Here is a 14,855-nt window from a genome sequence, read left to right on the forward strand (position 1 = left end):
GGGGGGGGGGGGGGGGGGAGGCTAGTGTTCCCACTTCGTACATTATTAAAAAACAATCGAGTTATTTCTTCTTGGTTTTAACGACGAATGCTTTTATCAACTGCGTGGGAACGCTTTATTCCGGCGCGAAAGAGTCTCAAGAATCACCGGGGAAGATCTTCCCCTTCCATACGCGAACTTTTCCTGACTCGCGGTCAAATTTATTCTAATGCCATGGCTTGGCATTTAATTCTGTCGCATTCGCTCGGATCCGCGTGGTATATCGACGCGATAGCGGATCGAGTCACACAAAACGGATTAAAGATGCACTGCCCGTTCGTAACAATGTTGTTTAAAATACTCCCAAAATACACACAGGATAACGTCAAATGATGCATTAATGTTACATTATTAACCTTAAAGAGCCTTCAGCGCATCATTAAAACGTCATTTGACATAATCATGTTTACTGAGTTTGCAATTCAAAGTGGAATAGCTTTTGATCCAGGCTCTGTATCAATGTCCAACTGTCCGTGGTCATTTTACATGCAATATAGATTAATCTCTAATTTTTCCAAAGTTTTTATTATTTTTTATATACGGGTAACGCAGCTTTAACGAACGGACACGATCAGATTATGTCGCCTGGTGAAATGGCACCGTGCAACACTCGCGCTGTAATCGTATGTAAATTTCCCGTAGACAATGAGCACTCGTCGACGCCGCGTTGCAAATGATCTGAGCCGTGCGTCGGCTCGCCTCGACGGAAAAGTCGGCGACGCGGGCCGACGGGCGCGGCGATAATTAACGGCACAGCCGCGCGGCTCAATTAACGTGGCGAGAGGGCGAAAGTTCCATAACAAAGCTCGGTCATGCACGACCGTCGGTCGCTGTTTTAATCGCGAATAATCGACGTCTACCGGACGTTCGCGGCATGACGCACGGCGAGGCCCCGCTCCCGAGGACAGTCGCTTTGGGACGAATTCATATAATTGAATTCGGTTCACTGGTCTTTCGTCCGGCGCTCGAAACACTACGGCCGGCTAGTTCCGATCCGGAGCATCCGAGCTAACGAGAGAATAACGAGCGACGGCGGACGAACGGGCGCGCGGGAACGCTTGGACCGGCCTGGACGTCGAAGAGTAACAGAGCGTATCGGCGTACGATGCAAGGAGAGCACGAATAAAAAGATACGACGGGCGCTATAGCGTTTGCATGAACGAATCTTTCGCGCATATCGATTCTTCCTTTTTTTTATTTTGAGTTATATACAGCATGTTCTAGATGTGCAGCGCGCTCCGAAGCAGTCGTACATTCTCTCAACTACAAATATTGGTTTAAACTGCAAAAAAGTCAAAACGGCGAAAGAAAAAAGAAAAGTAAAAAAGTGTCGTTGAACATAAGGGGAAATTAAGATCTTAATAAGGAATTAAAATAATAAATAAGAAATTAAAATAATAAATAAGAAATTAAAATAATAAATAAGAAATTAAGGATAAATTAAAAAAAGATAGCAAAGAATAGAAAATAAAAAAACGAAGAGCCAAGATTTACACCGCCATTAATTTACACTGCAAAAAGTGTTATGTTAAATTTAACATGTCTCACATATCCCAATTTATTCGCTGTAATTTGTGTGTTAATTTAACTCAAGTCAAATGTGTAAACAAATAACACAACATTACTCTGCACACTTTACATATAAAATATGTCACCACGAATCTGTACATTCATGTATAAATTATTATTTTAATATTCGAAAATGATGAATTTTTGTAAACTCAATGCAGAATAATCGAAATAATACAAATACGTTAAATTAACACATGGATGTGTTAAAGATAGAAAATAATAGAAAAATTTCTACACGGGTCGATTTCGACACAAATATGGAATATTTTCCACCATGTAGTTCTTAATTAGATCTGCGCTTCAGCTGTCCATTGTTCTGCAGAATAAACCATCTAAAGTTAGATTCTAAAATATCTCTGTTGCTTTTTACATTAAGAGGAAAATGTAAAGAATAGATCGGGTGATTAAAAGGGACTGTTACTTATCAACCTTGACAACCACACAATTTATTTTTTACGCATTTTTCTCTGACATAAAAAACAATAACAGATATATTCTAGATGAAATCTAACGTTATAGGTGTCTCTTCATCACACTCTGTATATTTTTCAATCAAGTTAATCAAAGAGCCTAATAATCACTGTGACGCAAAGCTGATTCTTCGGGTATTCTTTGTTTACGACGGAAAATGCCGACATTATTAAGATTGACGCAGCTAAGAAGAAACGACTTTAAACTCCCTAAAGAAACTACCCTTAAGAATAAGACCATTGAAACATTTTATATCCGATTACCCGAAAGAATTATGTGCCCCACTCTTCTCCTCCTTCTCCCCACCCCCTTAAGCAGATTCGCCGTCTGCATTTCGAGATCCACTTTCTTTCAACTGCTTTTATAGGATAAGAGGAAAAAAACCAGAGACGAATCGGAAGTATCAAAACAACGTCTTTGGCATATCGCCGTGCATCGATCTCCCTGCGGACTTGGCGACAAACGACCTTTTTCCATCGTCGAGCGTGCATATTTCACCCGGAAGCGTCACGGGAATACGGCCGTACAACGCACGACGAAACTTAAATCAGGAATTCATAGATTCCGGCGTACTTTCCGCGAGCGCCCGGAGCTCTTGCAAGGTCCTCTGTATCCCTTCCAGACTCGCTCTCCCCCTTGAAGAAACACAACATTTCTATTTCACGTTTCCGTGGATAGCTTACCTTATTTTCCAACAGATTCAACTTATCGTAAAATAAAGAGATCTAACTGGAAGGGCCGGAGTTAACCAGCCCTTACCGTTTCATTCTCCCGAATAAAAAATTTCGCGCACAAGAGATGGTGAGGGCGGAAAATGGAGAGGAACGCATAAAATTTGCAGCATCCACGCGACGTAGACAGTTAAATCGCTCTAAATAGTCTTTATCGCGGAACGCGGAATATTCCGCGTAATCCATCTTGAAAATTCTATCTTAACTATCTCGGATTATATGCTCTCGCTAAATGCTCGTGAGGGGAGAAGAGCTGAATCTGGCGCCAGCTAGTAGACCTGTGCGCACCGAACGGATTTACAACGCGTTGCATTAAGTGCGGCATTTATCGGCGACACGTAGTTCGATACGAGTTTTCTTTGTCCCGCGTCCTGGCTGTCAAACGAGCTCGTAGTAGTGGCAAAGTTCAAGCGGGAAGCGAGTTTTGTTGTGGAAGGGGAGAGATTGAATTCGCAAATATTGCCTCGGGGCTTTTCCCGTAAGAGCTGTGCTAGAGAAAAAGAGAGAGAGTCTAGCGTGGAAAGTTGGAAGTGTCTACCTATGCTGTTTTGCGAATAAGATATGGTCGTGTGTGAGAACACACAGTATCAATATATAAGAATAAACTCAAATTACCGAAGAGGAACATAAGGAGTGCTTAGCACTGAAAAGGGAGAACAACATTTTGTAGATCGTTATATACTGTACTATTTACTCAAAATGATATCATCTTATTCTTAGCGGAATCCTCTTATACATGGCCTCAAGAGGATTCTCTTAAAACCAAAATATTGCAACACCCAAACAAGAACTCTAATTACAAAGTGTTATTCCTCTTCTAATGAAGTGAACTATTATTTGGAAACCTATAGATAATATTAGATATTATTAAACCTATTAGATATTATTCTAACTTCTCTTTCTGTATCAAAAAAAGTACGTTTACTAGACTGCTTTGCAGAATGTCCTTTGACTGAAAGAAATTTCTATTAAAAACAACACTTGTATTGTAGACAAAAATAAAATTCTTCTAACTTTAGGAAATTATTGTGCTTAGAATATTTCTTTTTTGGTTTTAGAAGAATTCTCCTGAAATCATATTTAAGATGATTTCGCTAAAGAAAAGATTGTATGTTTTTGGATGTTACAACTTCTCTTTCTCTTTTGAAAGAAGAGAATATATTTCACACTGTATATATTAAAATAATTTGAATATTGAAATAATTTTACATGATATTTTATATAAAATATATTGCCAAATTCAATAGTAATATATCTGTATAATGGAATTTTTGTCCGTAAAAAAATACTTAAAAACAGCTTTGAGCCGTAAAATGTCGACCTCACGACAAAGTTTCAGGAATGATCGGCTTACGGCATTCCCCGACGATGTATTTCGGACACACCCGGTACGCGCTTATAAATTTGCGCACGTATATGTTAGTGTATATGTATACTCACCGCCAGCTTGAGAAGACGCTCGGAGGCCTTGGCTACGTCCATATTCTGCAACGCAAACGAGAGAGGCACGAGATTATTAATGTAGAAGGTAAATACGTGGGAAACGCACGGAAGGGGTGCGTTAAGAGAAAGGGGTAGAGAGGAGAGGCAGGGATGAGGCAGATATGCCCTAAAGCTGAACGCAAAACAAATGCAAGTTAAAGGAGCGGATGTGTGTGTGTGTGTCTGTGTGTGTGTGTGTGTGAGAGAGAGAGAGAGAGAGAGAGAGAGAGAGAGAGAGAGAGAGAGAGAGAGAGAGAGAAAACAGGGAACGCGTTACCGGCTTACAAAACGTAACTTTCTAATTGGATTTGAGGTCGTGAATACGATAAGCCGTAAGATCGCCAGTGTAGAATTATTTCGCACGTCGCGGATGCAAATGGCGCGGTCTAAAATCCGCAAAAATGGAAAGAGAGAGAAAAAGAGAGAGAGGGAGAAAGAAAGAAAAGGAAGAAAAATACTGCAATCATGCGCCGCGAAAATTTGCAAGTTGCGTGCCGGAGTGAAATCGAATCAATGAAGCGTTAATTTCTCTGAAAGGCTGCAGCGTTTATTTGCATCTTCGTGCAGCGCGCTGCACTCCAGCGCTCTACAATTAAAGGTTTATTTTCGTACGAACGCCCGTGCAAAATTAGGTTAACGTTGCCACCGATGAAGTAAACCGCAATGTTTAATCCGCGTGTCGAAATGTGGTTCGGCGATGGCGCTTGTACCGCGCGATCGGAGGAATATTGTTTTGCACCGGTCGCGTTTCTGATATTTTCTTTTTCCCCGAGATCTCGCTCTACGAACGCGGCGTGTGAAGATTATGAATTATCATGACTATTAACAGTCGATGCAAAATTATAAAATTGAGAATATTACCATATGCTATTTTAATGTGCTAAAGTCCGAACTTGGAATAATATTATTTCGGAAGCTGCTCAATTATAAACGAACGATCCCATTCACATTTTAACACGCGAACGTATCGTCCACCAACCATCCAGTTACTTAACCGAGGAATCAGGTGACGAAGTACATTTTCCGAAAATGGAACTCCGGACGTAATTAAATTTAATATTCGTGCCCAATTAAATAATTGAATTAAACGTGTATGTGTGTGTGTGTGTGTGTGTGTGTATGTACATATATATACACAACCGACACAGAGTTTAACGAAGACCCCGGCATCTTTCAACGCACTTAAGGCGTATTATTAAATTAAGCGGCGAACTTTTAACTTGATTTAACGGCAGTACTGTTACTGAGCGAAGACGCCTGAGAGATCTTCCTTGATATAGATTTGTACTCGACGTACGTTGAATGAGAGCTTCCCGCCGATGGAATTGATATTTCGTGCGCGGCGCTAATTGAATACGAGGGAAGGAAGCCGCCCCTCCGGCGTTCCGCTTAAGTGGCAGTTGTCGAGAGGTCCCTCCGAATGCTACAACAGCCAGTCGTGCTTATACACCGCGCTTGTAAATAAATACCCACGTAGTTTCCCCACGACTTCAGCGCGTTGTTGTTGCGCGTATATGCACGCGTCGATGGTCACGTTCCTCTTTAAATGAGTGCCACCTCGCCGTCCAGTGAAGAGAAACCGTGAGCGCTTGTCAAGCGCGGCTTCCCTCGACAACTTGAACATCTCCGCACAATTCGGACGCAACAGTCGCACGAGGATCAATTTTCATCGAGATCTTCTTCGAGATGTTTGAGAAAGGCGCTCGTTAATCAATAAATTTCTATTTACCATCTCTAAACAATTCTACCTTGATTAACATCATGCGCGGAAACGATACGCGGACTCGAAGTGGCGTATTTCGTTTCTCAATTTAGCAACAAATAGCGAATTTCACACCAGCAGTGAAACGCGCACACGACTGGATCACGCTAATTGCAATTATCGTGACATGTTACCGTTATTACAATTATTATGCAGCAGCCACGCGGCCAATATCATGGCATTAATTAAATCGTCATGCCTTTAGGTCACACTGTTGCAGCGAGCAACGGAAAATGAAAATAGAAAAGAAAAACAGCACCGGGCAAAATAGCCAGCGACGCTATTGTTCGGTAGCCCGCAATACGCCGCGCACTGGACGGTTAATGAATCGGTTATTTCATACGTGACCAATATTTATGACAGATACATCCGAGGGTCTTGGTGCTCGAAGGGGAAGCAACTAATTGCTGCGAATTACCGCTCTAAAGGAGCGCGACTCAAGCGAGCGGCACTAAAGTTTGAAGACTGTAACCGTAAACAAACGTTTACGCCCCGAAGAAAATGATTTTTTTACGACAGCAACAAGTTGTCTCAACGAGAATTTCATGTTTCCTTAGCGCCGACTTTACAGCTCGGCTTAATGAGACACGATACGTTACGCGGCCTGATAATTACGATCCGAGACAAGTGGCGGCTTGTGCCGCGTCGTAAAACGTGACTTTCCTGCGAGTAATTGTACGTCCAAAAGCTAACCCTTAAAAGAACGCGGAGAATCTCGTGAGATAGGGCAGACCGAGGCAAGATGCTACATTTTTCAAAACTTCGAAATTACAACAATTACTTCTCAGACAACTAATCGCTGTGATTGGTGTGCAAACATGATAAGAGACCAACCTTTCTACATGAGTTCGTACTCGCAACGATTCCTTATATTTTATTTTGCAAAATACAAATATAATGCAACGTAACCATCCTGCTTATTAACCCTCAGGCCTTGTGTACATAATTATGCATATTCGAGCTCTTTCTATGTTTCTTATATTGGCAAAGTAATGATTCCATCGATATAATGCCTCTTGGACTATCTAGACTCGGTTTCTGCCTTACAGCGAGAGAAATAACTGTTATAAATCGAAGGTTAGCTCGAATTATCGTATCGCATCTCGAGAGTGGCCACCTGGCAGTATCGCGAGGAGAAATCGTTGGGTTCACATCCCCCGAAATCACGGCGTTCTAAATGATTGCATTCCGTCCGAAGCTGCAAGGGTGCTCAGTGACTCTGGAGAGCACCCCCGCCAATGAATAGTGGCACTCGAGAGGCGAGAGGGAAAGAAGGGGAATGTGGAGGGCGTTCGAAGGAGCGAAAATAAAAGCAAAGCGGAGTGGATTTTCCTTCGGAGAGTGCCGTCCGAAACATCTCACGTGGCTAAAGCGTGAACCTCAACTTCGCTCCGCCCGTTTCTGTCCCTCCTCACTCTATGTCTTGTTCACGTTGCGCTGATGACGGCGATCGATCGAAGCATTCATTTCTGGATGGAGACCGGAAACCGGCGAGATGAAAGCACAAGGTCTCTGAGGGACGCATCGCGATCTTCAGACGTGTCGCAGGAAATAAAAAAATATTTTCCCCGGAGACTCCCATACGAGGCACTACAATGCACTAATGCCCTTCGGAGACTTCTTTTCGCAACAACTTCGCCCCCACTCCTCTCGCTTTTCCCTTGTCATCTTTATTCGACGGTCATACAATCGAGCGTTATCGTCCTTTTCATGGCGACGTGAAAGCGCGCGTTGCTGGTGGCACTCTGATGAATATACACATTACCGCGGAGCCCCCCGAATGCAAGAGAAGACGGAAAAAAGAAGGAAGAAAATACGGAAAATGAACGCGAGGGAAGGTGAGAAAAGGCTTCGTCACCATCGCGTCGTCAAGAAAACGGGGGTTGGGCCGTCCTCGGCTCCTCGCCGGTCGTTTCCTTCGTCCGCCATCGTTTCAATTAGCGCGGAGAGATTTACGGCTTTGCATCCACGAACACCTTGTCCTGCCGGCGGGAAGAGTCTTCGAGATACCGGGAATTCGCTTCAGTTGAATTGAATCCCGACCGGTCGACAATAGCGCGACGAACGTAAGGTACTTAGACGTCGCGCCCCTTCGTCGTCGGCCGTTCATCGCTCACGCACGCCGTTGGGATCCTTAAGGGAGGTTTTACGAGCGAGGCAGGTGCGATCCCTGTCGATCGAGGATTCTCCGAAGTTTATCTAAGTCGGCGAGTTCGCGGAGGGAAGTCCTCATCGATGTTAATGGAAATCACAATAACGGCGAGAGTAGTGCCAGCAGTTAGTGGAATTTGCTTATGGCTGCACTGACTCAAATGTTACAGTCACCACGCTGTTACTTCATCCAAGAAAAGTATCATTAACGAAGTCTTCTTATATATGGCTTCAAGAGGAAAATATTCTAACAAAAAAAAATTTCAAAGTGCTCTACTTCCTATAATCCCATATTGTAAAAAAAAACTTTTTCCCGAGAAAGTATTCCTCTTCCAGTATGAAGAGGAGAATAATATTGCGCTTAGAATATTTTCTTGTGGTTTTAGAAAAATCTCCTTAAGATCTCATATATATGTAGATAGTGGTTCACTGAACTGAATAAAAAATACTTAACGAAGATGAATCGCAAAATCGACCCTTCAGATTTAGAAGCAAATATCTGATAAATCTTGAACCATTTTTTAGTTCTTCAGTGGTGATTTAAAATGTGCAGTTTTTCTCAGGATGATTTCTTTTTTAATATACATATCTAGATTTCTTCCCTTTTGTGGCTACTTTCTCTAAAGTGTTTTCAAAAATATAATACAAAATACATCTAATTCATATTCGCTATGAATTGAAAAAAAATATACAGTAGTTTAAATAAATCAAAAGGAATTTAATATTTTATTACTTTTCCGGGCATACCACTTAAAATACCACTTAACAGAGTTGTATAAGAGAATTCCACCGAGGATGAGATTATATCTTCTTTCTAGTGTTAAATACTGATAAAACCGCAAGTAAAGAAACTCAATCCCAATGATTTCGTTACAACGTTCTCCTCATCAGTATTCCATGATTCATGGAAACGCTAAGTGCGTGATCGTCAGACTCCGAGCACATTCGTCTGGCTGCATTTAGCACTGGATGTGTGCCGGGAATACCTGGCGTGAAGTAGAAGTGAAAATAGCTTAAGCAACGCTTTTAACGTCATCAAGCGAGTCTCCCGCTGAATCCCTATCTCCATTACGCAAGAAGCCTGTTTTTCGGCGAATTAACGTCCGGAGTTACCCCCTAGAATTCAACTCAACTCCTTTCGGAGGCAAGCAAAATATTTACTTCGATCTGACAACTTCCAGAGTCGCACTTCCAGACTGCACTACTGGAGCGCAGTGGAAGACAAATAGGATTAAAAGGCACTCGACGTGGTCTTAAGTGTTTTGTGCCGGAGCGCCGGCAAAAAGTGGCTCCGCGAACGACCATCCTCGCCGTTCTCTACTCACCGACGTCTTCTGGTAGCAGTTAGCGGTCGAATAAATACCGCCCCTGCGTTATCTCTCTTTCTCTCTTTCTCGGACGCGCGTGACAAACAGGCCGTGGAAAAAATGGAAGAATAACCCGGCCGCGAGACGATCTCGCGAAAGTTCGAGACAACGATCGAAAATCGACTCCCTGCTTGACGAGAATTTTATCCCCGGCATCTTCGCGCCTTTTTTGATCTCGAGCGCCGCAAGATTGAAATGTTTCCGCCGCGCTCGGAATACAACTCTCGCCGCCGCCTCTCTCGTAGTTGTCAGTTGTAAGTCCGGGAAATACCGTCCGGGATTCTCTTCGCTTCGACAAAGATACGCCACCAATAAAAGTTTACCCTGCTTTTCGGTCCTCCAGCGAGCACGTACAGCTCGCCGTTCAACGGACGCGTCCGGCTGTAATAACGGCCAGTGTTGAGCGGATTTCTAAAATTACTTCGTAACAATATTGAGGGCTCGACTCGACGTTGTAACTACTCAAAAATGGATTATACCGACGCTCGGGGAAGTTCTTTTGCACGGAATACGGATTTTCAGAACAATTTCGGAGATATGATAATTAAGGAAGCGCAAGATAGACTTGAGAGACTTGTTGTATACACAAGCCGGGGAAAGGATTGAAAGCAAAGTGTGTGTTGAAACCTTCCGCTTTCTTCTATTCTCCTCCTCTTTCTCCTCCGTCAGTCTCGAAAAGGGAAGCTCGCGAGCAGAAGTGCCCCCGCGGAGCTCCGATTCCCCGGTCACGTGCAATCTCGCCAGCGATTTCACTTGTTAGCCGCCTCCTCGCGTGACTTTCTCTTTTTGCTCGTCTATCAGGACGGATCGGAAGAATTTTTGCAGCGTCATAACTCTCGGCGCGGCAGCTTCCGCCCGGCGAGCGCATATCGGCGACTTCGATACAAGAAGGTGCGACCGGCCCCTGGTATTCCCTGAATTCCTTCCCGACAACGTTGGTCAAGTGTCTGGAATCTTGCCGACGGGAGGAAAAACGAGCAAATAGGAGGACGGAGTGCATGCCGCGGCAGCTTTTCCGAACTCGCCGCTTCTTGACTCGCGCCGAGACTCGATACGCGAAAGAGGGCGGAGGAGGAAAGAGGACTTTAAAATAGTGTACAAATAACGAAGATTTTTTCCAAGCGAACGATCGACCCGGCCAATCTTCATTGAAAATTCTCGAAATTTCACCGGGAGATCTCTCAGCTGTAAGAAAGTATTCGCGTAACTTCCGCGAAGAAATGCGCCTTTGTGAAATGCGAGTGTGTTTATCGCGCATATACTAGATTGTGCGAATAATTAAGTAACGACTGCGCGTGTATGTACGCGACGGTGGAGCGCGTGTTAGGAAATCGATACGATACTCCGTATGCTCCGTCGATGGCTGCCATAAAGCCGCGTGCTTCTCGAGGCAGTAACCGCCCTCGACGCATCCCCGAAAATCCTTTAAACGCTCGTCCCTTTAAGCTGCAGTGTGCCGTGAGCCGATAAGCCGTAGCTCGATGCATCCTCTTTGCCACCTCTCGATCGCTCGATCGATCTGCAAGGTAAAACGCCGCGCGATTCTGTAGGTGGTAGCAACGAGAGCCAATAGTTGCACGTTCATGATGTAAGAACCGTTGATATTTTCAATAGCGCTGTCAAAATAGTCTCGCCTTCGTGCTGTTTTTCTGACCTTCCGTGACTCACGTATCAGTCTCTCGGCTCGACGAGACACAAAATCCATGGCTTTTTCGAAACTATCGACGTTAATATGTGTGTGAAAGTTTTAACTAGAAACCAAAACTCATGTTGCAAACACTTTTAATATACAGAGTTTGCCAACGAAAACTTTCCACCCCGATTATTCTGTGACTAGTTGATTTTTGTCAAAAATGCCACATCAATATTGTTTTCAAGGGAACTGTATGATTGTGATAAATTTAACTATATCACTTTATTCCCTTAATTGGGATAGCTATTCCTAAAAAATTTTATATAGCAATACAAATTAAATACTATATCATTTTTAAAGGTATTTTAATTCTCTTCACAAAAGTGTTTATTTTTTTAAATTTGAGTGAATATAATTTGGAAATTTTGTACGGAAAATTGAAAATTCATAATTTAGAGAAAGATTTATTTTATTAAATGTTCAAAATGCCGTCTCTCGATTGACCTGAGTGTGATTTTCACTATCGGCAAAACAATAACAATCCTAGTAGAATCTTTGCCAAAAATCATACAATATTTACGTCGTATTGTAGTGAATAAATGTTGTCGGATAACACCGTAAATACTTAAAAATGTTCGCAGCAATTTTCAATAAAAACTTCATAATTGTATGGAAGTTGGTAGATGGCATTTTGAATATTGTTGTGTAAACAAATGCGTGCAAAAATGAAAATTGCTCAATATGTGACGATAACGATAACAAAATTTCAAAATTTACATCTCAAGTTGTCATTTAACATAAATATCTGCCTGACACAAAAGTTCTGTAGCTTCTTGTACTGTGCGTGTGATTGCTCCGCCTAGGAAAATTTCAATATCGCTTTACTTTTACGACTGAATTTAGGAGCTTAAAGATACACGAAAATTTTGCAGAAAGATTTCTATATGTGTGTATATATATATATATATATATATATATATATATATATATATATATGATTTCTATGTGTGTGTGTATGGTTAGATTCCCCCCCCTCCCCGCTAAAAATATAATAAAACAAAACAGCACACTTATATAAGATCTATATGTACAAGAAATAGTGCATCTCCTTAAATTTAAATTTTTTTATTTAAACAAAATAAAAAATTATTTTAATATAAAACTAAGGTTTAAAAAAAATGTACATTTTCTTGTTCGAAAAATGTTATATATATATATATATTAGTGCAAGTCTATACGTTATATTAGTATCCACAGAATAAGTATTTTTTATTTCTTAAATATTTTTCTCAGTATAAGTAAAAGTGGAAGAGAATAGCACGGAAGCGAATAAAACTACGCACACATGAACAGAACTCCCTCGCGCATGAAAAATCGTCCGTACTAGAGCAAGTATTAACGGCAAGCGGGCGCGCTGCAACGGATTTCCCGGAATTGTAAGGGTTAATCGTCTACTCGGCGGATGGAATCGCGGGGATTTCCGGTCGCGTACGGTGCGACCCGTGCCGACTTTCTTATCCATTCATTCCGCCCTGCAAGAATAACGAGGCTCAGCCTGGAGCACACCGGTAAAAAGTGATTACCCTCCGACAAGCATCATCCGCAGTTATCAATTTCCCCTCTTCCCCTCGCGGATCTCGCGACGCCGTGATCCGGCGGAAGGCAATATCCTTGTAGATTTCTTAATCTCACAGCTTCCCTCCCGCCGTCCCCACCTCCACGCCACCGTGACAGCGGCGCTCCACGACAGTGATAGACCACGCCGAGCTAAATCGAGGAAAACGAGCGTCTCTCAGCGCCAGCTGGACGCTCGATCGGGAACGTGACTGTCGTAATCGCGACTCGCAATTATCAGATCCAATTTGTCGCCGGTCGAAGAAAGAATAGCACGCGCAGTGATCGCGAAAGGGCGCGGACGGAGGGTGCGTTTGAAACGAGAGCGAAGGGCTAGCTTTGCCGTTTCTCCCTGGCATTAACTTCCCTGTAACTAGCGTGGCAATTACTTTGCGTTTGGTCGATTCGCGATTTCGAATGCCTCTATCGTGAGCCGAGGAGGTGGAGAAACGGCAGCCTCTCACCATGTCACTCGTCGTCATCGCCGTCGCCGGTATTTCCACCGCGCGTCCCGTCGAAACGTTTCCTTCGGGTCTCTTTGGGAAATGGAGCAGTTGAAGGAGGAAACAGGGTAAGCAGGAAGGGGGCACTAAACGATTTGCAGAAGCAATTTGTTCGTAGCGCGAAATCATATGGCCGAACCGGTTCCCCATCAAGTGGCTCGCGAGTCGATCGCATCTCGAGGCGATGGAAACGCTTAATAATTTTGCCCGTTGCAGACCATAGCGCAACCGAAGGATACCAGAGAGGAGGCATGTCGTCGGACTGCCTAATCGCGAATGCGGAAGTTCCGTTATGGAAAGGAGCAGCTAGCATCCGTGGCGTGAAGTTCCGCAACAATGCATCCAACTGTGAGTAACACGGGAATGCACAGGCCAGACTGATGGTAGGCACTCTGAGTAGATTGCCATCGCGATGATTCGCGCAAATTCGAGTGAAAAATACAACACACGTGACGTTGATTTTCCAATTAAAAAATTTCACCCCAAGGACGCGCCGAATTTGACATTTTATTGAATTCACCGCCGAAATGCACGCATATTTGTTTTTTATATAGCAATCTCGCGGAATACACGCAAAACGCTGTAATTAATTTTTAATCACAGCAGGACAGCTAAAATCGAAATTTGTGACACAGGCACGCGCCTGAAACGTTTCGCTTGCGTTTTGCTAACCTGTTTTTCGTTATATTTGCACAAATAATAATCGCAAATCAAAGAACACTTTGGATCGATGGAATTTAATTAAAAAAAATTCATTGTACTTTCATTTGTTGCCAGATTTTATATTAAATGTGTCAACTCCCAGTGAAGGGATATAGCAAAAAAAAAACTATAAAATCCCTTTCATCGGGCGGTCCATATTGTAAAGGGAAAAAGAAAATTTGCGCGCCCATTTAACGGGATCTGTATCGCGCTTGGTATTACTGCGAACGGTTGAATTATTAATACCTTTAGCGAAATCGATGATGGGGGCGGCATTTTCGATAGCATTACGTACGAAATATGGGCGTAGCTGGTGAACCGCGGACGCCCGCCGCGGATCAGCTGCGGTTTAGCACGGCCACGTAAAAGGACCCATTTAAATCCACGGCCCTTTCATGGGCACGCAACGGAAAATTCCCAATGTCGCGGCATAGTCCGTGCGGCGTGTATTGACGCATCCCTCGTTATCAAGCGATCAAAGCTACGCGATCCCGAACAAGTGCGCGCCGCGAGTCTCTAGAGAGAGGAGCAGCGCATATAAATATCAAACCATGCACACTACCCTCCGTACTCCTCTAATTAACACCTCAAATTGGCCCCTTCCTTTCCAATTCCGTTTTACCGCCGTTACGGCTTATTTAATTAAGCGATTCGTTTATTACACCTCACCGCTAACGATTGATAATTGGCTAATTAACTGTCTCCCCGTGCAGATTTTTTTAATTAATTTAAAATATGTCACATACCCTTCGCGTTATCTGTGTGTATATATATATATATATATATATATATATATATATATATATATATATATATATATATATATAT

The 14,855-nt window shown here is 42.9% G+C and overlaps 1 protein-coding gene across 1 annotated transcript in view; it reads right to left on the reverse strand.

Annotated features, from left to right (window-relative positions):
* LOC116849415 (diacylglycerol O-acyltransferase 1) overlaps positions 1–14,855 on the reverse strand; it is a 127,258-nt gene that overhangs the window by 11,140 nt on the left and 101,263 nt on the right. The window contains exon 9 of the mRNA XM_032826552.1: positions 4,254–4,298. Coding sequence (XP_032682443.1) covers positions 4,254–4,298 — 45 coding nt within the window. The remainder of the gene's footprint in view (positions 1–4,253; positions 4,299–14,855) is intronic.

This window comes from Odontomachus brunneus, unplaced genomic scaffold, assembly GCF_010583005.1.
Source record: "Odontomachus brunneus isolate Ranch 3 - 2012 unplaced genomic scaffold, Obru_v1 Obru_scaffold_115, whole genome shotgun sequence".
NCBI lineage: Eukaryota > Metazoa > Arthropoda > Insecta > Hymenoptera > Formicidae > Odontomachus > Odontomachus brunneus.